The sequence below is a fragment of the Caretta caretta genome, chromosome 6 (genome assembly GCF_965140235.1).
Source record: "Caretta caretta isolate rCarCar2 chromosome 6, rCarCar1.hap1, whole genome shotgun sequence".
In the NCBI taxonomy this organism is placed as follows: Eukaryota; Metazoa; Chordata; order Testudines; family Cheloniidae; genus Caretta; species Caretta caretta.
The window spans coordinates 64,541,039-64,566,038 of NC_134211.1; the positions used below are offsets into that span (position 1 = coordinate 64,541,039).

At 43.9% G+C, this 25,000-nt stretch overlaps 1 protein-coding gene across 1 annotated transcript in view; it reads left to right on the plus strand.

The window, feature by feature from the left end:
* Window positions 1-1,574: 1,574 nt before the first annotated feature.
* TTC9 (tetratricopeptide repeat domain 9) overlaps window positions 1,575-25,000 on the plus strand; it is a 36,389-nt gene continuing 12,963 nt past the window's right edge. The window contains exon 1 of the mRNA XM_048852470.2: window positions 1,575-2,031. Coding sequence (XP_048708427.1) covers window positions 1,731-2,031 — 301 coding nt within the window. The 5' untranslated portion in view covers window positions 1,575-1,730. The remainder of the gene's footprint in view (window positions 2,032-25,000) is intronic.

Genomic DNA, 25,000 nt, shown 5'->3' on the forward strand with positions numbered 1-25,000 from the left:
TAAATTAGCTGTTACCACTCAAGAAAGAGAGCTTGGAGTCATTGTGGATGGTTCTCTGAAAACATCCACTCAGTGTGCAGCAGCAGTCAAAAAAGCAAACAGAATGTTGGGAATCATTAAGAAAGGGATAGATAATAAGACAGAAAATACCATATTGCCCCTATATAAATCCATATCTTAAATACTGTGTGCAGATGTGGTTGCCCCATCTCATAAAAGATATATTGGAATTGGAAAAGGTTCAGAAAAGGGCAACAAAAATGATTAGGGGTATGGAATGGCTTCCATATTAGGAAAGATTAATAAGACTGGGACTTTTCAGCTTGGAAAAGAGATGACTAAGGAGTGATATGATTGAGGTTTATAAAATCATGACCGGTGTGGAGAAAGTAAAGAAGGAAGTGTTATTTACTCCTTCTCATAACACAAGAACTAGGGGTCACCCAATGAAATTAATAGGCAGCAGGTTTAAAACAAACAAAAGGAAGTATTTTTTCACACAACGCACAGTCAGTCTGTGGAACTCTTTGCCAGAGGATGTTGTGAAGACTATAACAGGGTTCAAAAAAGAACTACCAGTAGATAAGTTCATGGAGGATAGGTCCATCAATGCTATTAGCCAGGATGGGCAGGGATGGTGTCTCTAGCCTCTGTTTGCCAGAAGCTGGGAATGGGTGAGAGGGGATGGATCTCTTGATAATTGCCTGTTCTGTTCATTCCCTCTGGTGCACCTGGCACTGGCCACTGTTGAAAGACAGGATACTGGTCTAGATGGACATTTGGTCTGACCCAGTATGGCCACTCTTATGTTCTTTTCCATCTAGCTTTTCCTATACTAGTAAATCCTGCTGTGTTTGACAAAGTGTGTCATACATAGCCTTTCTTCCCTCGAACATTGTTGGAAATGGCTGTCTTGCTGGTGCGGACTGTGTCCGAGGTGTTCAACACCTATTGCAAAGTGTGGTTGACATGCTAGGACTATCTTCTCCTTTCCCCAGGCAAAGTAAATATTCTAAATTCAGTGGCATACACTGGATTGTGTTAAATCAAACTACAATCAAATGTATCTAAAAGGAGATTGCTTGAGTAATTTGAATTGACATTGGACAGTATTGCCACTGGATGGCTAAATGTGACCCAACAGGAATTTTCCATCCTTAATTTGTGTTTTTCACACACACATTTCACCTCTAACTTCTTTGATTAAGACACACACTGTCCATCTCCAGTTTCCAAATTACATAAAAACAGGCCCTCCACCTCTGATTTCTAAATCATAGAGTATTTTTAAAATCAATTATGGAATGCCTAATCTGAGACAACAGAAAGTGCTCAACACCTGCCTCTGCAAGTCAGGCCTCTTGAAGATGTTTCAAGGGAAGTACTGGGATTTTTGGATGCTTAGGGTTAGCAATACATTCACACACACACCCAGTCTCATTTCTACCTGATACATCATGCAAATATCATATCTGACCAAGCAAAAGGAGGTCTAACACTCCTGCCTGGCTCGGCGGTGCGGGCTCCTTCCGGGTTAGCCGGGGCTCGCTCTCCCCGTGCGCGGGGGAGGCGGCAGCAGCAGCCGGGCCGCAGGGCGCGGGCGGGGGAGCAGCGCCCGGCAGCGGGAGGATGGGAGCGGGAGGCGGCGCGGCGCAGCGCGGCGCTGGGGCGTTCGGCTGCTCGGAGGCTTGAAGCCCATTTCCCGCCCGGCGGCGGCGGGGGCGGCGGGGATGGAGCGGCGGAGCCCGGCTGCAGAGCGCTGCGCCGCGGGAGCCCAGGCTGGTGCGGAGCCCGGCGAGCTGCTCCAGCGAGCCCTGGCGTTCAAGAGCCAAGGGGCGCAGTGCTACAAGGACAAGAAATTCCGCGAGGCCATCGGCAAGTACCACCGGGCGCTGCTGGAGCTGAAGGGGCTGCCGCCGCCGGAGCCCGGCTCCTCCGCCGGCTGCGCCGCCAGCCCGGGCGCCGCGCTCAGCGCGGAGCAGAGCCAGAGCGCGGAGAGCATCGAGATTGATTGTTACACCAGCCTGGCAGGTCAGCGGGGGCGGGGCGCGCCGCCAGGGGCTTGGGTTCCCCCTCTGCTCTGTGTCCGGGGGCTCGCCCCGGGGATCCTCGCACCCCGGCCCCCAGCCCAGAAATAACTTTGTGCGGGGGGCGGCTGATCGTGCCCCGTGCCTGACTTTCCAGCGCCGCTTGCAAAGCAAGGGCGCAATGACAAGATTTCTGTCTATCTTCCCCCCCGCCCCCAGGTCTTTCATGCCCCTCACAGCAGGAGCACTACAGCAGAGCAGCAGTATTGACTCGGGGGGGTCAGGGAGCTCTAAGGCCCTCCTTCCTGTGCAGGTTTTGCCCATTTTTGCTGAAAAATTCTCGGGGTTTACAAATGCTGTTGTTCGGGTTTTACCCATTTTACCCGAATTTTGGACCCCTCCAGTAAGTGAAAATACTGATTCTGTTAAGAAAATCTAAGACATTACATCAGGAAGAGTGTTTCTGTTAATAAATGAGTCTAAGTGTATATGGGAGGCTGTTTAAAGTAAGGCAGTGTTGTAGAAGATGCCCACACATGCCTGTGCCTGTATATTGTGTAGGCACTGTTAATGTACTTTGCTTACACTACTTTTACATTAAATACTCTTCCTTTTCTTTAGTTGGTGCTTTTTTTCTGCCCTCCCATCTCCCATATTAACCCCTATATTTACCCAGAAAACAGTACAGTTAATTTTTTTGTAGTGATTTTCACCCATTTTAAAATTTTTGTAATAAACACTGAAGTGTCCAGGAAATACTAAACAGAATAAAAACCAAAAACAAAGGGTCTTGGGTATTTCTTAGGGGGAACTATGGGTCTGCTTTATAGTCTTGTCCCTTCTCCCTCCCTTCCTCACCTTTTCTTATTATTAACCAGGAATCACACAGCCCCTATATATTATACCCTCAGTGATTCCTTTTGTGTGTATGAAATATTATTTTCATATGTTTGAGAGAAGTATTTCTGCTGTTCTATTTGGGAGTGGTGCAGCATTCTGCTAGTCCTCCTTGCCAAATATCAAAATCATATCAAAATCATCTCTTTTTAGGGTTCATCTCCATTCTTACTACTACTAAACACGTGCACACAAGCACTGTAATGTTTGTACAGCTGTTTAAAAATATAATAGAGAGGTAACAGAATTATGTTTGTATCGAGTGCTCAGATACATAAAAAGTAAAATTCATGAATTCTCTAAGATTATACAGCATTCTCTTCTTCAGCCTGAGATTGCCTTCAATCCTTTTAGATAGCTTGCCTGTAATTTACAATATTAGAGGGGGGGAGGGTTGTCCTACAACCTCTGGTGTAAGAAAGGAAACATCTGGAAATCATTTTGATAACCACAAATGATACTAGATATATACAAAAATCTACATTTTCTTTTAACTTTTATAGCTAATAGAGTTCTAGCTAGTTGCTAGATACTAGTTGCCACACTAGCCAGTAGATGCATCAATGCATTTGACTTGGCTTCCTCCCATCTGCTTTGAATGAATACTCTTATGGAGGGGTTACACTGCTTTATAGTTTGATCCTGCAGTCCTTACTCAGACAGAACTTGTGTTGACTTCAACAGGAGCTTTGCCTGGGTAAGGACTGCAAGATCGGAAGCTATTTTAATATCAAAAATCGTATTTTTTTATACTTACTAGGAACCTCCAAAACCAAAAAATCTTGTTTGTGTATACATGGGAGAGAATAAATAAAAAACAATTTTAGATTCTCCCCTCTTTCCCCCTAAATTCCACTCTTTTCCAAAATTATGTTTCCTCGTTACTCTGGCAAAAATTTGGCCACAGCCAGGACATTAGCATGTCAGCCATTACCTTCACTTTGCACTTGACTTGTCGAGGCACAGCTGGTTAGCTTTGCTTCTTGTTGTTGTGTTGTGCAGTGCTGAAAAAAATGCAGAATAAAGTAGATCAATTTTCTATTCTCACTTACACCCCTGCACATACACTGAAATCAATGGGGTTGTTTGAATGTAACTGAGGGCAGAATTTAGGCCCATTTTAGAACACATTTTCTAATTGATATATTATGGTTCCTTCAATTATTATTTAAATGGCATATGGGGAGAGAAAAGGTGTCACTGTAATACTGTAATTACCTAAGTGTAATTTTGTCTCTAAAAAAGAAAAGAAAAAAAATCTGCGTCCATGAATGTTTGTTCAAATCAAACATCCTACTCTATGTTTGTAAGGCTTGTTTAGATTGACAGTGTTATATAAAGAACCCATAATACTTTTAATAGCTTAATACAGTTTAATGTGTTCCTAGTCTTAAAACATTTCTAACAAGAAATATCTTCTCTCTCAGTCCTGAGATATAAATTAGGCATGTATCTAGAAGGTAAATAGGTTTGGAGGGGATGGATGTTGTTAGCTTTTTGTTAATATTTCTGCTGAGTATACAAATTGCTCTTGGTGGAAATGTTTACAATCCCTTTTCTGCTGACATAATAATAGTCCCACTTCATTTATTTATTGTTTCTGGTTTGGGTTGGGTTTTTTTTTGTTTTGTTTTTAAACCATTGCTGATTGTATTAAATCTCATAAACAGTGGCAAATAGACAATGGAAGAACTTGTGCTTACGGTTTAACCTAGATTTAAACAAATTTTACTTAGCTTTAAACTGTTTAAACATATGAGAAGAGCATAATTAACCCTAGAATCATCTGCAGTGTTTCCCTTGTGAAGACACCGAAGCAGGACAAATTCTACTCTTACACTTGGGACATTTGTTATACTCGTGTTTTCAGTGGGATTGCACATATGTAACAGAGAGTAGAATTTGGCTCCAAAGTGTATGATTTCATGTTTGCCCAATGTAATGTCTTAAAATGTAAACATTGGAAAAAATATGCAACATATTAAAGTGGAGAGTCTCCTCTCAGAAAACTGCAGTGTCACAGCTACAAGTCGAGTTCTAGAAGTCAAATTCTAGCAGGATTCTCTTTGAACTGGTGTCCGAAAGGAAAAGGAGTGAGGTAAAGGGGAACCGGTCTGGAACTGCCATAATGATTAGGATGTGTTACTAAAAGAATCTCTGTTGAGAACAGCAAGAGGTGTAGCAGTAGGACTTAATCATGTAAACTGAGGTTCAACAGAAGCCACTGAATTATTTACCCAGAGGGCTCTAGCAAGGAGACATCAACATAGCACATACCATTAGGGCAGAAATCAGTATATTTGTGGGGGAAGCAAGGAGGTGGTACAGGATATTCTGCTTCTGAGCACTAGAATTCTATTTTTTTAAAAAAATTTAGAATAAATAAATATCTGCATAGTGTTTGGGCTTTGCTAGCAGTATGCACTTAAGAGGAGTATGCACCAATTCTGAGTGAGACAGTTTTGTTGGTATAATTCAGGATTATCATCTGAGTTTCCTTATTATCAGGTTTTTTAGTGCTTCCAATCTCTCCACTAAGCTTAGCATTTTGCAAGTCCTTCTTTGCTTTTGCAATGTCATTTTTTGTGTGCCCACTACATTCTCCCATTTCAGGGATGCATTGCATTGTATATCGTACTTTTTTGGGAGACTGTACCAGTCAGAGAAGCACATAGGCTAGGGTAAGTATTCACCGTAATACAGTATTGCCAACTCTTTCAGTTTTATTGTGAGTCTTATGGTATTTGGAGGTTTTCTTAAGTCCAAGCACCTGGAGTCATGCAATCCAATTTTTTTTTTTTAAAGTCTCTAAGTCTCATTGTTTCGGGGGTGGGGGGGAGAGAAGCTGGAAAACATTAATCTTAAAGGCTCAAAAACCAGATGACAAATATAAAAATAATAAATTTGGAGTTTTAAAAATCAAAGATTTTTAGGGCAATCTCATGATTTGGGGCGGGGGAAACCTCATGATTTTTGAATGCGTGGAGTTGGCAATACTGCTAATATCTCTTGCACTAAGCTACTAGCAATACTATGGTCTTTAAGATACAACGGTATGATGGCCTTAAAAGGACTCATCACATTTGTGAAGTCTAGTGTTGCAATGTTTTATAGAGGCCTGCCAAAAAAACCTCCTTTTACCCTGAATATTGCTGATCAATTTCACCAAAAACAAGAGCGGCAGCATAGTTTAAGTTCCTTGAAATTGCTAGGGTAAAAAAAAAAATAATCTAACAACGTAAAGCCCTGTAGAATAAACATATGATTACAAGGCAAACATAGCTTTAAGAAAACATTTCATTATAACTCGTTGACTGTCTGCGACCTTGAGCAAGTCACTTGACCTCTTTTTTGCCTCAATCAGCCCAAATGAAAATAGAGTAAAGAACAGAAACCTCAGGGAAATCCTGATGCTGCACTAGAGGTGAGCTTTCCTGAGTAAAAGGTTATTTTATAAAATAAAATAAATGTACGAGGAATGCATGCAGCAAATTTGAACTCGCCAAACGTCATTAATACATTACTAACTGTCCCTTCCATTTATACTATACCTTTCATCTAGAAGGCTCTTAAGTACTTTATGAACCACATACAAACAGGGATCACACACACACCATAAATTGAACCACCTCTGAGATAGAATGCAATAGCCATTCTGTGCCAGCAACGCTGTATAACAGTTTTCAATTGTGGAAAGGGCTATTTCTGCTCGGAATGGGTGAACGGGTCTTAGTCCTTGTTATAACCATACAGCTAAGGGTAGCCTAGAATTCCTCCTTATCTGTAAGGGGTTAAGAAGCTCAAATAACCTGGTTGGCACCTGACCAAAAGGACCAATGGGGAAAGAAGATACTTTCAAATCTTGGGGACGGGAAGGCTTTGTTTTGAGTGGGTTCTCTTGGGAAGCAGAGAAACAGCAGGTCAGAAAAATCCTTCTCCTATAAACCAATCCTGAACCAGTCTCTAATATGACAAAAATAGTAAGTAAAGCCAGGCAAGGCGTGTTAGATTATCTTTTGTTTTAGCTTGTGAATTTTCCCTTTGCAAGAGGGAGGTTTATTCCTGTTTTTTGTAACTTTGAACTAAGCCTAGAGGGAGTTCCTCTGTGTTTGTGAATCTTTTGTTACCCTGTAAGGTTATTTTCCATCCTGATTTTACAGAAGTGATTCTTTTACCTTTTTTTTTTTTTTAAATAAAATCCTTCTTTTAAGAACCTGATTCATGTCTCTATTGTCCTAAGACCCAAGGGTTTGGGTTGGTGATCACTTTGTAACCAATTGGTTAGGATATTATTCTCAAGCCTCAAGAACTCCAAGTGGTCCTTTCTCTGATTCTTGATTAAATCACTTGGTGGTGGCAGCGTACCCTCCAAGGGCAAAGAATTTGTGCTTTGGGGAAGTTTTAACCTAAGCTGGTAGAAATAAGCTTAGGGGATCTTTCATGTGGGTCCCCACATCTGTACCCTAGAGTTCAGAGTGGGGAGGGAACCTGACAGTCCTTCTGAACACAGCAAAATGCTAAGAGTAGCATAATTTTAATGTTTGTTAGGAGTGAGTGTGAAACAGTGATAGGGAAACTGACAAGTGTTTGCTTAAGATAGCAGACATCCTAGACCAGGAGTTCTCACAAGAAGTTTTTTTGGTGGCCTTGCCGGTGGCCGCTCTGACAATTTTTCCGAAAATATTTAATTAACTTTAGGAAAAAAACCAAACAAATGTGCACATACACATGTCCAAATTATTGTAATTTATTTATGTAGGATTTTTTTTTGCAGACTCAATAATAAAAATGTACAGTTTTCTCTATTCTTTACTGGACTTAAACAGAATAGAAACAAAATAAGGTGCTTTGCACATTCTTGTATTTTTTGTTGTTTCTTTTGCTTTTTTGGCAGATTTTTTTTTTTAGACTTGCTAGTTAGTAAGGCAGCTGCTGTGAAAACTATTATTTGTATGTATCACTTTTCACAGCAGATTTACTAGCTAACTGGGAGGCAGTGAAAAGTGATATTAACAAACATACAAATATCACTTTTTACAGCAGACTTACACAGCCCTGGCAAGCCAGAATAAAGCTGTAGATGGAGGGGTGATGTGGGGGATGAGCCTGGGGCAGAAGCCCAAAACCCCCCAGCTGGGGGATGGAGCCTGAAGCCCTGTGGCCAGAGTCTGGCGCCCGTCACCCAGGGCTGAAGCCAGAAGCCTGAGCCCTGCCACCCCTGGGAAGGTGGGGAACTCACACCAGCTGCCTGCTCCTCTGCCATTTGTGGCTTAAGAGGAGGGCTGGGCCCAACCCCTGCTGGCAGCCCTGGGGGAGGAGCCACTGCTTCCCACCCCCTCCCTCCATCACTGTCCAGGAGGCTGTGGCCACAAGAAAAGCCTCCGGTGGCCTCATGCGGCTGAGGTGGCCACATTTGAGAAACACTGCGATCCAGCCATGGCAGGGAGAAGAGAACTTCTCCAGTTGAGATGAGTGATAGCCATTTAGATTAGGCATGGTACTGGGAGTCGGGAGATCTGGAGTTTATGTCTGGCTCTGATACTAGCTGGCTGTTTCATCTTTAACAAATCACTTCACTTCCTTGAACCTCAGTTTCCCATCTGTAAAATGAAGATAATACTACTTGCCATCTCTCAGAGATATTGGGAGGCTTAATTAATTACATGAATGAAATTTATTATAAGGGTTTATATCTTAATTAAAATGTTGGTAAAGCACTTTAGGATCCTCAACTGGAAGGCACTATATAACTGCAAAGTATTACAGAATGTAATGATCCAAGATACAATTTAGCCAGTAGCATCCCTACTCTTGCAAAAAGTGCCATGTAGTCTTTTATAACTGTGAATGCGTCCGATCCTCCCTTTTCATCCCATCCAAAAGATGCCACCTCTGGCAGTATAGCAACCCCCTAGCACTACGCTGGGGTATTGGCTCGTTGACGACCTAGCACTGGATTCTGCCACCTGTATTCATCATGAGTAGTGCGTTGCTCTGGAAGGAGTCCCACTGAAATAAACAGAACTAATCACAGAGGAAGTTACTATTCAGCATGAATAGGGGTGGCAGAATTTGGCTGTTGGATTGCAAGGAGCTAGTAGCTCAAACACCACTATCACTTCCTGGGTTTTCCTTGGAAGGAGTCCCTTCTGAATGGTGAGCAGACCCAATCCTGTTTTGATTATAACTGTGGTCTGTAGATCACCAATGTCCTAGCTGATGATCAAAGTAGACTTGGCTAGTTGTCTGATGTTAACTCTTTTGGTTCACGTGATAAGAGAATCTGAGAACCTCTGATTTATAGGGCATGATATGATCACAGCACAAGGTAGTGCAGGTGCAGACAGGCAGGGATTGGATGCTGCTTGTGTGCGTGTTGGACGTATTTAGATGATGGTCTCAAACACTGTAATATCAATCTTAGGAGAGGCAATATGAACTACTACTGTAAAATACTTCTGCCATTTTGTTTGGGGGACTGGTGGGGGAGACCCCTGTTCAGGCAGATGGAGTTACATATGTATGAAAAGGATGGGATGAAAGTTCCTCCAAATCTGGGTAGAGGTAAGCTGCTCTCTGGCCCCTTGCTAACGTTCTAATAGAGTACCTGTCACTGATAGCGTAGGAAGGGAGAAGGCACCTGTGCATAGTAGAGTGTGTGTATTCCTTTTCAAATGGATTCAAAAAATCCATTTGAAAATTGAGATTCTTTTACAAGCAGAAGTGACGCCCCCATCCCCAGTTGTCTTTATATTTGAGAGAAGCCTATTAATGCTGATGTGTCACCTATTCATTGTACAGCAGCCCGACTGCCTGCAATGTGCTGCATTTTCTCTGCATGCACAGGACATCCTGTCCGATTCCTCTCTGGAGGAGTTAACCCAGCTAGCTGGTGACTGAGGAATGAGCAGGCAGATTAAGATGTAAGGCAGCAGCATGAAGCTTTCAAAATAAAGTCAAGCAGGGGATGGCAAGAATCAGAAGGTCCAACCAAAACCACGGGGCAGTGATCAACTTTTCTGCTCAAGATGTATTGATTGCTCACTTGCTTTGAGATGTGCATTGATATATTTAATGAAAGGGATTCACAATAGCTTTACCTGTCAATGTCACCATCTCCTCCTCTGAAATTCTGTTCAGGAATTTCCTCCAGCAATTGTTCCCTAGTGAGTCACAACAAATACTCTTACACTTCCTCGTATCTTAATAAATAGCCTATGTAGGGTGGGTCCAGGGGTTGGAATCACACCAGACTGGACTGTGTTAAGATTCTACACCCAAGTCCAATAAGCCTGGCACTTAAAATGCAGCCCTAATGAGGGAGAACAATAGGAGGAGAGGAAGAGCAAAGGATGCGTAAGATGAGGTATAATTAAAAGGGAGAAGTCAAATTTTGCCACCCTACCAGTTTCTTTTTCTATGTGCAACTGAATAATAATGTGGAAAGGAGGTAGCATCAGCAATAACCAACGATAAAAAAAGTTACAATGGTTTTAAACCACACACTGTGTTCTTGTTTGTTTTTAAATGTGGACGTTAAGGTTTTGATAGTGCTGAAAGATCCCTCTGTAAAGTAGCTGAGCTGTCCCTGGAATAACATTGAGCACTTCCCGTCTTCAGAGCACTTAACATTCACAAGCTAATTATTCCTCATAAGCTCTGTGTGAGGCAGAAGTATTATCCCCAGATGTAGAGATGAGAAACTGAGGCACAGGGAGGTTCAGTGACTTACCCAAGGATACCCAGCAAGGCAGTACTGAAGTGCAGTTAGAACTCAGGAAATCCTGACTCCTAGCCTTGTGCTTAGATCACATCTCTCTGAGTGCCAAACTTCTCCTGAATGTCCTGACACAATGTGCACCAAATATAGTAAAGCCTCCGTCTGCGAATAATCTTTGTTCACACATGAGTTGATCTACCCTAAAACATGCCAGCTGGTGCTAATAATACATTGAACAGAGCTATCATACTCTAAACCAGTGGTCCCCAAACTTTTTAGGTTATACCCTTCCTCACCTGTAATGTAATCTGTCCGCATCCCCCTGGGGGTGGGGCTGGGAGCTGGGCCAGGAGCCAAAGCCAGGGCCTCGGCTGGAGGTGGGGGTGGGGCTGGGGCAGGAGCCAGAGTGGAGCTGGGAGCAGAGCGGGGCTGGGTGGCGCTCCCTTCCTGCCCCCTGTGGGGGCTGGTCCGAGACTCCCTGAACGTTCTTCTGCACTCCCCGTAGTGTGGGAACCACTATTCTAAACAGTGGCATGGAGTTTAGAAAAGAATAAATCTAATAAAGAGAGGAACTTGATAATGAAGCAAGCCTATAACATGAAGACCATCTATACCAAAAGTTTACTTGGCTAGTCGTTTTCTTTGTTCTCTTCGGTGATATTTCATAACTTCGCAAGTGAAGAACAATCACAGAGATGGAAAACAGCTACCTATGCATTTGTGTTTAGTTTCAACTCACTTAAGTGACTATTCCAGAGTCTCACAGGGGTTTTCAAACCTTTCCATAGTGTGAGAGTTATTCCTAGCTGCTCAACAACTTGTCTCCTTCTGTTCATTCTTGCTTCTCAGCCTGTCCCTCAAGCGTCTCATCCTGGATGTTTCACAGTAAACTTAAGCTTAGTATGGCTAAAGCTGACCTCCTGATCTTTCCTTCAAAATCCTCTCTATTCTCTCCACTGCACTCTCCATAACTTTTAAAACACCATCACCCTGAGGCTGATTAAAATCTTGATATAAAATCTTCAGCTTCTCCACCCTCATGCATCTGGGCCACATCCATAGCGTCCCACTTCTTCCATCGCATTTCTAAAGGTCTGGTCTTTACCCCGTTCATGCATCAAACCTGGCTTGACCCCGACTCTGCTAGTCATCTCTTGACTGCAACTTGTTAACTGATCCAAGCACTCAGGCCACCCACGGCCCAGCCCTGATACCTGCTCTTTGAATTCCTCCACTGGCTCTCTTTCACAAGTTCAAGCTTTTTTCTCACTTTGAAGGCCCTTCACAGCTCTCTTCCCTTTTGCTTATATCTTTTATCATACTGTCCCCTATTCCTCCACTCTGCCAACAATGGTAGCCACATCCGCCCCTTTGTCAGATTCTCACAGCAATGTCACTGTCTCTTGCTCCTCCACAGTGCCCTTCCTCACACAATGCTCCCTCAAACTGATCCATAATACAAACCACCTTCTCTCTCATCACATTTCTCCTCAAGACCCACCTCTGCTGTGACTGCTGACAGGAAATCAGTCAATTTACATGTATTTCCTCTGTTTATAATTTTTAAAAAGCAAATATCTATACAAATTGTACATCTGACATCGCTCACCTCTTGTATGTCACTTGTCTTCATAGATTGTGAATTCCTGAGGTTAGGGACTCATGTTTTAGTATGTAATTGTACAGCATGCAGCACAATGGGGCCCTGAAGACTATTGTGGCATCTAGGATTAAATAATAATCGTGATTAACTCAGTTTGTGCAGACCAACTTCCCATCCCAAAGCGATTCACTACTGCTAGATGGAGATCTGTTATATATCAACATCTGTGGACCACTAGGGATCTAGTTGTTGATCTGGTGCTGGCTCCTCCTCATTGTTTCCACCTGTTTGCTTGGGCATCCAGGCTCTTCTTTGCAGTGAAGATCAAGGACGCCCATTAGGAAGTTCTCACCCAGCTTTTCCTTTTTTCCATGTTAAAGTGCAGTCAAAATCCTGTCTTTGTGACTGCTCAGTCTGTTGCCATGGAGGTCATTGTGACATCACAGATTCAGCATTCTGTGACTTACTTCCCTGCAGGCACAGATGAAGAAGCAGGAACCTTTTGTGTAAAACAAAACAGCTTTGAAAATCAGCAAACGTGCTTATGTTTCCCTTTGCCAGGCATATTAGGGTTGGATGTGTTACAACTCTGTCCTGCTAAGGCTCATGCTTTATTAACCACTGCTCACAAATCCCTTCCCCCTTTCCTGTGCCATCCGATTGCATAATGCCAGGATGCATTTGCCCACATCCAGTTGGTAGCAGGCTTTCACTTGGAAAGTTCTGCATCACTGACAACAGCAACCCCTCTTGCCTCTGAACTACAGGCTGCAGAACTCCACTATTCATGTCCATTGATTTAGTTCCCTAAGTGCTATTGAGAAAAGCGGTTGGGTCAGCAATCAAAGAACCATCCTTCACTATTCTATTCTATATAGGTTTTTATAAACACTTATCTCTTTAGTATCTGAGCACCTTCCAGTAGTGCATTAAGCATCATGACTGTCACATGTTGTTTGTTCTTGCCTCCTCTCCCCAGAGGGAGAAACCTGTGCAGTGATGTCTTGCAGTAGGGTGTGTCTTTATATTTTAAATATACCTGTTGCTATGTGTTTATATTAAAGAAGGCAGTGCCAAAGTAACGCGCCTTGCACTTACAGCGGAAAGTGATGAGGTTTGTGGTGGTCCTTTGTTCCTGGTGGAATTCATTCCATAGACTCAGATCACCCCTGGAGAAAGCTCTGTCTCCTGCATAGAGGAGCTTTACTCTTACTGTTGAGAGTTCCATTGTACCAGACGAACAGAATTGTCGATCGCAGGCTTTATGGAGCGTCACACAATCTTTTGGATAGCCTTGGCCAGTCCATGGAGCGCTTTGAAGATAAGGAGCAAGACCTTGAACTTGATTTGAAATTCTATGGGAAGCCAGTGTAGGGAGCAGAGGACAAGTTTGATATGTTTGCAGTAGCCTGTGTTGCTTAGGTGTGCGGCAGTGTTCTGAACTAGTTGGAGTTTCCTAAGTGCTGAAGGTTTCATGCCTAGGTGTATCTCATTGCCGTAGTCTGGCCGAAAGGTGACGAAGGCATGAATAATTGAAGCCAGGTCCCCATCCACCAGGATGGGATGGAGTCTTCTAATCAAGCAGAGCTGGTAGAAAGCATTACTCGCAGATACTGCTATGCAAGAGCTTAGCATCAGCGAGAAATCAGAGTGCTGCTAGACTATGGACTGAGTTGACCAATTATGGGTGCGTATCTTCAACCAATGAAAACTGCATGTGGTTGCAAGCTCTTCAAAATACTTTCCTGTATCCACCAGCATCGCTGCTGTCTTGCTAAGATTCAGCTTCAGCTAGCTGTTCATCTATGAGCAGATATCATCCATGCACTGGGCCAACTTGGTGGTAGTGGTGTGGTCCTGTGCGGTGAAGGATAGGTAGAGTTGTGTGTCATCTGCATATTGTTGGCACTTGAGTCTATGTCATCTGACCATTTCACCTAGTGCTTACATGTCGATGTGAAAAGGACTGGAGAGAGAAGTGATCGTTGCAGGACTCCACAAGTGAGTGGTCTAGTGGTGGAGATGCCTTTTCCCATCACTGCTTCTTGGGTGTGTCCCACCAGGAAGGACTCAAAACTTTTTTCACGCATTACCCTGGATCTCTGCCACTTCTGGTTCACTCAAGGTCTTTGCCGGTCTGAAATGCTCAGCTGTTGGGTCCAGGCAGCAGGCTACTCACCGGCCTCCCAGCAAAGATAGGCACGAGGGGCAGAGAATAGGTGCAGCCTTGCCTTGGATCCATCCCTCATATTCACTGACCAGAGTTGCTGAGCTGGAGTGGTATAGGCCTCCTGCTCTGAGAAGCAAGTGAGAAGCAGGAAACACTTCGGTCACATGGAGGTTTATCCCAGAGTCACAATGCTTCCTGGGGCTACTCCTACACTGGTCCCCCCCTTGTTCTGGGCTGTACCCAAAGTCACAATCTAGCCCACAATTTTCAATCCTCTGAGATGAAGTGTGCCCAATGCAGTGATTTCTGCTGTAGTCCACAAACAGCCTGAAGCAACAGCCCTGTGAGGTGAACTGCTCCATGCATCTCAATGGGGTGTTAAGACCTATGGCTCGAGGCGCCCTGCAATACCATGTGACTACAGGAGAAGAGTGCACTGGGCCCTGCCTATCTACCCAAGCAATACATCCTGGGGAGGCTTCCCTTGCTGCTACACTGGTCTCTCTAGGGGGATAACCATTCCAGCTACTTATGATGGGGGCGCCCCACTTCTTCTCCTGCAGGGAGGAAGGGGGTCCATGCTACTGCCCCTGACTCTGAGGGGAGACAGCTCCCCCTCCACTACTACAGGGCTGGGTCTGCAGGAGTGAAGCCATGGAGGGCCTTGCATTGCCTTGACCTGGCCCTAGCCCTGAAAAGATACTCTGGCCACACTCTTTTGGAACTTCAAAAAAAAAAAAAAATTTAAATCAGAACCTGCTCCGTGTCCCAGGTTATGCTTCTTGTGTCAAAGGGTGTACCAGAGAGTTACACTTCAACTCCTACTTCAGACACAGATTTTTTTTTTTTTTTAACACAACTGTAATTCAAATCCCTGGCAACTATCCTCTTAAATTATTTGCAGCGATTAAGGGCTCAAGCCTTGGGAGTTTGTACATGCTCCAAGAAAACAAGAGCAGCATAATATCCAAAGCCATGCAGGAATCACAGAGAAGAAATATCAGAATTCTTTTATGTATACATTACCACATACCCATACCTAACTGCTCTGGCATAACTGGAAGCAAGGAGAGAGCCATCCCAGTTCCTGTGGTTAATAAATTTTGCATTATGTTAAAGTGTTTCCTTTTACTACTATACTTACATTTTGTTTTTAGGGAAAAAAAAAAAGGATTAATCTGTGGAACTCATTGTCACAAGGTATCTTTAAGGGAAATAACCTAATAGGATTTAGAAAAGGATTAGACACTTATGACTAATAACTTTCACAGCTACATTAGACAGGATCAGAATTGTACAAGGGATATTAAACTTTCATGTTTCAGGGCCAAACTCTAACTTGCTTGGGATTATGTTGGATGCACAAAAACTCAGGCTGAGGGCAGGTGTCCATGGCCAGGTGATTCCATAATGGTTAATTATTGGGTTTCTTGTACCTTCCTTTGAATGCCATAACTGGTCACTGTCAGAGACAGGATATTATACTGGATGAACTGGTGGTCTGATCCAATACGGCAGTTCCTATGTTCCTAGCTTCTGCAGATAAACTTGCTGCTTGAGATAAAAACTTTACCAATATAACTGCATCAATACTAGGGGCTTCAGCTGGTACAGATATGTTGGTCAAGAATCACACCTCTTCACATCCCTGACTACCATAGCTGTGGTGACAGAAGTCTGCAGTGCAGACTTGGTCTTAATGTGGGAAGTCAGCGTACTAAAATGATCACTGGTACAGAATTTGAATGGCTCAGCGTTTGAATAAGAGCACCACCTCTCCCTGTTTGTTTCCTGCTTAACACCGAGTTACATTTTAAACAGGGTGGAATGTAGTTCAAGTCCTGGACCCTGGGTGAGAGCAAATGAATAAGTCAGCCAGAGTGACAGACTTTACATTTTCTGTCCTTCATATACACTGTCCCTAAAGTTGAAGGTCCTGGAGTCAGGAGAGGATAGGATCTAATGCTCTTTAGGACAGGTCAGCAATCTATTGCTGTGCTGGCATCCATCGAGGTATGTCAATAATATAGAAGTAACTCTGTATCTGGTAGCAAAGGACAGGAGAGAAATTACAGCTGAACTGGAGGAGGGACTGGTTGCAATTACAAAGGTACATTCCAGAAAAGTAACAGATTGTCAGGTGAAAGTGTTACTGCACTCCTGATCAGGACAAGGATGCTGAACACACAGTGCTCAAACCTGAGGCTAGATGGCATTCCAGTTCCAATCAATAGTAAATGCCATGATGAGGCATGGATGAGAGGAGGTCTTGAAGATAACTGGCTCCCAATCTCTACAGAACCTTCTAGATAATCATGAACACCTTCAGCTGCACCAGGAGGTGAACGAAAGCCAGGGCAGGCCATGGAGCCTAGGTGTTGTGTGCCCACGTTAGCTTACTTGGTTTATTAGGCAGGATAATGCACTAGCTTTTAGCATCTGAGTGATCATCAAGGGCAGCTCCAAATTGAACCCATTGGCAGAAATCCATTGTGGAGACAATAATGGCATGGATTACTATGTCAATGACAAAAAGAAAAGGAGTACTTGTGGCACCCTAGAGGCTAACCAATTTATTTGAGCATAAGCTTTCATGAGCTACAGCTCACTTCATCGGATGCATACTGTGGAAAGTGTAGAAGATCTTTTTATATACACACAAAGCATGAAAAAATACCTCCTCCCACCCCACTCTCCTGCTGGTAATAGCTTATCTAAAGTGATCACTCTCCTTACAATGTGTATGATAATCAAGTTGGGCCATTTCCAGCACAAATCCAGGTTTTCTCACCCACCCCCCCCCTCCCCCCACACACACACACAAACCCACTCTCCTGCTGGTAATAGCTTATCTAAAGTGACCACTCTCCTTACAGTGTGTATGATAATCAAGGTGGGCCATTTCCAGCACAAATCCAGGGTTTAACAAGAACGTCTGGGGGGGGGGGTAGGAAAAAACAAGGGGAAATAGGTTACCTTGCATAATGACTTAGCCACTCCCAACCTCTATTCAAGCCTAAGTTAATTGTATCAAATTTGCAAATGAATTCCAATTCAACAGTTTCTCGCTGGAGTCTGGATTTGAAGTTTTTTTGTTGTAATATAGCAACTTTCATGTCTGTAATCGCGTGACCAGAGAGATTGAAGTGTTCTCCGACTGGTTTATGAATGTTATAATTCTTGACATCTGATTTGTGTCCGTTTATTCTTTTACGTAGAGACTGTCCAGTTCGACCAATGTACATGGCAGAGGGGCATTGCTGGCACATGATGGCATATATCACATTGGTGGATGTGCAGGTGAACGAGCCTCTGATATAGTGTGGCTGATGTTATTAGGTCCTGTGATGGTGTCCCCTGAATAGATATGCGGGCACAGTTGGCAACGGGCTTTGTTGCAAGGATAGGTTCCTGGGTTAGTGGTTCTGTTGTGTGGTATGTGGTTGCTGGTGAGTATTTGCTTCAGGTTGGGAGGCTGTCTGTAGGCAAAGACTGGCCTGTCTCCCAAGATTTGTGAGGGTGTTGGGTCATCCTTCAGGATAGGTTGTAGATCCTTAATAATGCATTGGAGGGGTTTTAGTTGGGGGCTGAAGGTGACGACTAGTGGCGTTCTGTTATTTTCTTTGTTAGGCCTGTCCTGTAGTAGGTGACTTCTGGGAACTTTTCTGGCTCTATCAATCTGTTTCTTCACTTCCGCAGGTGGGTACTGTAGTTGTAAGAATGCTTGATAGAGATCTTGTAGGTGTTTGCCTCTGTCTGAGGGGTTGGAGCAAATGCGGTTGTATCGCAGAGCTTGGCTGTAGACAATGGATTGTGTGGTGTGGTCAGGGTGAAAGCTGGAGGCATGTAGGTAGGAATAGCGGTCAGTAGGTTTCCGGTATAGGGTGGTGTTTACGTGACCATCGTTTATTCGCACTGTAGTGTCCAGGAAGTGGATCTCTTGTGTGGACTGGACCAGGCTGAGGTTGATGGTGGGATGGAAATTGTTGAAATCATGGTGGAATTCCACAATGGCTTCTTTTCCATGGGTCCAGATGATGAAGATGTCATCAATATAGCGCAAGTAGAGTGGGGGCGTTAGGGGACGAGAGCTGAGGAAGCGTTGTTCTAAGTCAGCCATAAAAATGTTGGCATACTGTGGGGCCATGCGGGTACCCATAGCAGTGCCGCTGATCTGAAGGTATACATGGTCCCCAAATGTAAAATAGTTATGGGTAAGGACAAAGTCACAAAGTTCAGCCACCAAGTTAGCCGTGACATTATCGGGGATACTGTTCCTGACGGCCTGTAGTCCATCTTTGTGTGGAATGTTGATGTAGAGGGCTTCTACATCCATAGCGGCCAGGATGGTGTTATCAGGAAGATCACCGATGGATTGTAGTTTCCTCAGGAAGTCAGTGGTGTCTCAAAGGTAGCTGGGAGTGCTGGTAGCGTAGGGCCTGAGGAGGGAGTCTACATAGCCAGACAATCCTGCTGTCAGGGTGCCAATGCCTGAGATGATGGGGCGCCCAGGATTTCCAGATTTATGGATTTTGGGTAGTAGATAGAATATCCCAGGTCGGGGTTCCAGGGGTGTGTCTGTGCGGATTTGATCTTGTGCTTTTTCAGGGAGTTTCTTGAGCAAATGCTGTAGTTTCTTTTGGTAACTCTCAGTGGGATCAGAGGGTAATGGCTTGTAGAAAGTGGTGTTGGAGAGCTGCCGAGCAGCCTCTTGTTCATATTCCGACCTATTCATGATGACAACAGCACCTCCTTTGTCAGCCTTTTTGATTATGATGTCAGAGTTGTTTCTGAGGCTGTGGATGGCATTGTGTTCCGCACGGTTGAGGTTATGGGACAAGTGATGCTGCTTTTCCACAATTTCAGCCCGTGCACGTTGGCGGAAGCACTCTATGTAGAAGTCCAGTCTGCTGTCTCGACCTTCAGGAAGAAGATGACTTCATCTGAGGAGAAGGGTCATAGTCTTCAAGCCAGCTTTAGATTCTTTTCACTCTACTGCTGTCACTCCCTCCAGGTGCTTCTCCCTTCCTACCAGCATCCCCTCTATCTGGTCTTGAGTGTGTTTAAGATGGCCATCTTTCATTCAGGCCCTCACTTTGGCCATATAGCTATTCCAGCAATGCAGCACCTTTCAATAGAAAGGATCCCCAATAACTTCCACACACTTGTAGAAACTATTTGCCCAATAGATAGGTGTCCAGGACCTTGCTACCAAGGATCTGTTTTGCTGGCCCAAGTAAACTAGAAACTCGGAGAACTTTGGCCTCTGCAGCAAGCCTTTTGTTGCACTCTAAGCACTAGCCCTATGGCCATACTCTCTGCCTAAAACTCCTTCCTCCTCTCCAGAGTCATGGTACATCTGATGAATTTGCTGATCGCTCTTCAGACTTTATCTGCTGTTGCCCTACAGAAATGACACAAGAGACTGGAGCCCCATGGTTGGCTGTGGTAGAACTAGTGGGGAAAAGAAGCATTTGAATGGCACTGACAGGAGGATAAAGCAACAGGGAAGGAGGACGTGACATGGAACTGGGCCTCTGGGGAGAGAAAGATTCGTGGGTGGAAAAAGCTCAACAGAGATAAACAATAACAAAGGGACTCTAGAATAGATTCAGAAGGCAAAACACAGGCAGCTGGGCTAGATGAGTATTGACTTTAAAAGATAAAGCTAGGTCAGGGATTACAGGGATAATTGTAAGTGGAGTCAGAAAGAAGGAAACCTCCAGAGCATTTAACCTATCAGAACAACCATAGCGACCGTGACCAAAAGAGAGAGAGAGAAAAAAGAGAGACTCCTGTCTCTCAGACTGGTCGCAGGGGAGAAAAATGTTTATGGAAGAAACATGACCTACTGGTTATTGCAGGGAACCAGGCTCTGCTCTTGGTTCTGCTATTGACTCACTGTGTTACTGGATGCAAATCACTTAGAACACAGAGCTCCTGAATCCCCTTTCCATTCAAAGTGGCCTGAATTAGAGGCTCTAGTTTGGGGCCTCTCTCTACCATCACCTTTTTATTTTTATTTTGTTGGAACGAGGATTTATTTTTGCACATTTAGAGAGGGATTTTTGCCACAAAATCTGTCTCATCTGCCTGTCATCATTTGACCATTCCTTTGGCTGTGCCCTAGTGGAAATTCTGTTAGGCTACTTTCGTTGGCCTCTGTTGGTTTCATTTGGAGGGCCAGTAACTATAGGAAGCTGTAGCCCAGTATACTCATTGCTGTGCTCCAAAGCCTACGAAGCCAACTGGAAGCCATGAGAACCAGTTGAAAACTTAGATTGTAATTCCACTAGGGTTATCTTTGCAATACAAATTTTAATCTCGTTCTAAAGGAAAACTGCAACTTCATATAACTGTGATGCTAGTCACTGCGGCTAATGAAAAAGAAGCATAAATCGCCACAAAAACAAATTACTGTCTAAAAAGATAACTTTTAAAAAAGAATAATTGGCATTCAAACAGGCCGCTGCCCCCTTGAAAGTCTGAGATACGGAAGATCCAGTGCAGCATTTGAATGCGTGGGAAAGGCAAGAAACTTTCATAGCTGTTGTAAGTTAAGTGTTTACACATTCAAATGATGAGCTCCATTTCCTGTATCTCATCAAAACTCATCAATGTTTTAATGAGGGCAAAACCGTTATTTTCCCTGGGCTTGTTCTCTGGAATAGATGAACCATTATGGCTGGGGGGGAGAAAAAATCAGCCTGAGGCGAACACCCAATATGGAAAAATTCATCTGAAACTGTTAAAGTTCGGCAAAGTTATAAGCAACTGAAAACAAAAATTTTATAATGGAAGTGCCTGGCAACATTAATAATAGGCGGTGTGTTACCAGCCCTGCCTATAATAATGGACTGTTCTGAAACCACAGACCCAAACACCCCTGAAATGTGTGAAATATAAATGTGTAACTCAAGACATTCTCTCTGGCAAAGCATTTTTTAATCCTATTGGGAGAGCAGCGAGTGGAATCTCTGATCATAACAAACTCAATGCACGACACCTGAGGAACATGCCAGGTGCACTGGTCCAGAGGGATAGGGATATACGAATCTGGTTTCCATAGTAATTTGGATAGATCTTAGGCCTGGTCTGCAGTGCAATTTTAGACATTGGTATAAATTGTGTCTATACTAGAGGTTTTCTCTGGTGCAGCTACACCAGTGGCAAAAATCCCAGCATAGTCAAGACCTTAAACATCTTTACCAAAACCCAAATACCCTTATTTTAGATTTCATTACAAACCCCTAACTCAGCCCAGATTTACCCCAAAATTCACAAAATTTTGGGTTAAGCAGGGTTGTTTTAGTAAACTGGCTGCTGGGGAGATTTCTATTGAAAAACATGAAACAGGGCAGTTTCAGATGCGCTTTGCTTTGAATTTTTGGGGTTCCTCAAAATGAGACTCTAGGGCCTTAACTACTCTAGCCATGTTTCCTTTAAACTTCCCACCATTGCCAACAGGGGCCAACAATGGTGCAAGCTGTAGATTTGGGGTGTTTAATCCTACGCTGTGCAGAATTAGGCAATTGAACCAAAGTGGCCACGTTCCACACATCTCTACTTAGACAGTAACATTCAGTTGCAAAGTTAGGTGGGCAGGGACCTCCCTCAGAGCTTTTGCTAGTGAGAATACCTCGCCCTCCTGTAGTACATTTCACTGCATGATCTCAAAGCACTTTATAGAACACAGGTGCCAACTTTTCATTGTGCCAGGGGTGTTCAACCCCTGGCTCTGCCCCAGTCCCTGCCCCACGCCACCCCTTCCCTCAGTGCCACACCCCCGCCCTGCTTCTTCCTGCCCCTGCTCCACCCCTGCCCCGTTCCATCCCCTCCCCTGAGTGCACTGCATCCTCACTCCTCCCCCCAGCCTCCTGCATGCCACGAAACAGCGTTGAGAGGGAGGCGCTGATCGGTGGGTGGGAGGCACTGTGGGGAGGTGGTGGCACTGATGGGGGGGCTGCCGGTGGGTGCTCAGCAGCCCCCATTTTTTCCCTGTGGGTGCTTCAGCCCCAGAGCACCCACAGAGTCGGTGCCTATAGACAATAACATAGTGGCTTTTGGCACCCCCACTATAACAATAGCTCCAGCATCTCTGCTGTGAGGAGTGTAATTTTATAGATGAGTAAAACAGAAGCAAAGAGGTTGTTTCCCAAGTTCACATAGTCACTAGCAGAGCTGAGACTAGAACTCAGGCAGCATATGCTAACCGTTAGACAACACTGCCACTGGAAAAGATTCCCTACATGCCAAGTTGGAAAGAAAAGTGCTTCTTCAAGAATGGCGCATTCTTCCAAGCATTTAAGACTTATTGTAAAGGTTGTTGTGTAGGGCAGCACCAGTTTGATATCAAGGGAGAGGAAGGAAGGTCTGTATAAACCACAGTCTCATTTGGTCTCCTCCAGAACAGCCTGTACCTGAAAGGCCTCATTGGAGACCTATTCCACAGAGAGCCAGGGTGATGAAATGTTTGATACCGTAAACAAACACTGCCAGCCATAGACAGACAAGTCTATTTAGGAATAACAACTTTTTAAAAACAATTCTTCCCTGACCGACATAGGAAGAAAGTTTTAAAAAGATGTATTATTAACAGCTTCAAGATTGACATTATAAAGTAATCATATCCACAGTCATCTCTAATCTCTTATACTATGGAGAAAGGAGATAGTTCTCAATGAAGCAAAGTGAGTATAAGAATACGTGCTGCTAACTATTTGTAAGGGACACTCCCTTGAGAAATATAGTTAGAAAAGTGACTGTCAGAATGGCCCCTTCTCATTCACCATAGCTATTTCCTGCACTTCCCAGTCAAATCTGCTCACGTTGCTGAGACAAACGAGTGTCCATTATGTTAGCCCCACAGAACCAACTCCACTATGTCTCGTGCATCAGCAAAACCAGCAGCAGCTAAATTATGTTTGCAGAATCTTTATTGCTAATGTCACAAGAAGGAGCCCAGCTGGATTTTCAGAACACAGGTTGAGTTTGTGGAACTGCCAGTTTAAAAAAAGTCATCAATGGAGCAAGTTTGGCTATAGATTATCTCAAATATTCCGAGTAAGTGTGTCATTTTTACAGAAACACTTCTATTACTATAACTGGAGAGATCAAGGAGTGAAAGAATCGGGGAGACTAAACCCCCACTCCCCTTCCACTCCAAGAGCTGGTCCCTCCAGAACAGGATAGGGCATGTTGGATGGGCAGCATGTGGGAAGCTACTCCCAGTGCTGTATCTGTTCAGTGGATAAATAGAGGACTCCAGTCTCCAGGGCTGTGAAGCCAGCACTAAATTCACACAACCATTTTTATAAGAAGCTTTAAAAAATAAAGAAAAAAAAGGCACATTCATTTCAAGCTCCATTAGAAACACAGCAAGAAAATCAATGTTGGACAAATAGGAAAGGACAAAACTGGATCCGGAAATGCCTTTGAGCTTTGAGAAATAAATTTACTACTCAAATAGTCAGTGAGTAGGTGCTTTGAAATACACTATGTTCTTCTCTACTGACAGCAACTGTCTGTGAGGAACACATGATTAGGAGTTTCTGCTTAGAGCCATGAGGCTCTACCAGAATATGGTGTTTAAATCAAAACTAACATACACAGGTGGTCAATGTTCCTGCCAGGTTTTTTCTGCATGTAGAATCAATGACAGCCAGAGCGGACATTTAAAACCTATGAATGCAGTCTCCGAAGGAAAGGGGGAGACCCAGAGCTCCCTTTCTCACTCCCCCAAGGACAGAAGCAGTAGCAGTGGCTGGGGAAGTGGTAGCCTTCGGACTCCTCCCCCAAAGATTGGCAGACAACAGCGGAATGGTTCAGGAAGGATGAGCCCTGGAGTTCCCTCATAGAGTCATGCTGATGGACGTTTTTTGATCAATAAGGTTTCAGTGAAAGTGAAAACTCTCAATTGTTCACAGGAAAAATGTTAGTTTTGACTTAGTTTTCCAAATTTTTGGTGGGGAAGATTCACAACAAAATGTTTGATTAAAAATCAACATTTTAAAATGTTGGCATTTTTTCATTAAGAGATTTATGGGGATTTTTTTTTGTCCTGAGGAAGTTTTAAACTGTTCAGTTTTTCATCCTGTTTCAGGAGGAACCCAAATGTTGAAATACTGGAATTTCCCATGGGATGGAAATTCTGTTTGCTGAACAGTGCTCGTTCCTTTCCCTTACCCACACTACAGGTGACACCAGGGACAACATAGGAAGGTGGAGCTCTGGAGCCTCTTTCATCCTCCTGTGCTGGCTGGGGAAAAGAGCGCTGAAGCTTCTTCCACTAGAGAGAGTGAGGTCAACACAGCCAGGGAGGGGAGAGGGAGCTCTAGAGCCCCATCTCGAGTTGAACAGGAGGTGGGGCCATCTCTTCCAGCTGAGCAGCCAGTCTTCATTGTCCATGCCTGGTGCCTGCCAGCAGGGCACACAACAATGCAAGCCTCCAGTTTAGGGCAAGTGGTGTTGATGGCTAGAGTCAGAGACTGTTCCTGGTTCTATTCCCAGCTGTCTACTGATTCACCCTGATCCTGGCATGTCCTGTATCATCTCTGTGCCTCATTTTGCCCATTGGTTAAGAT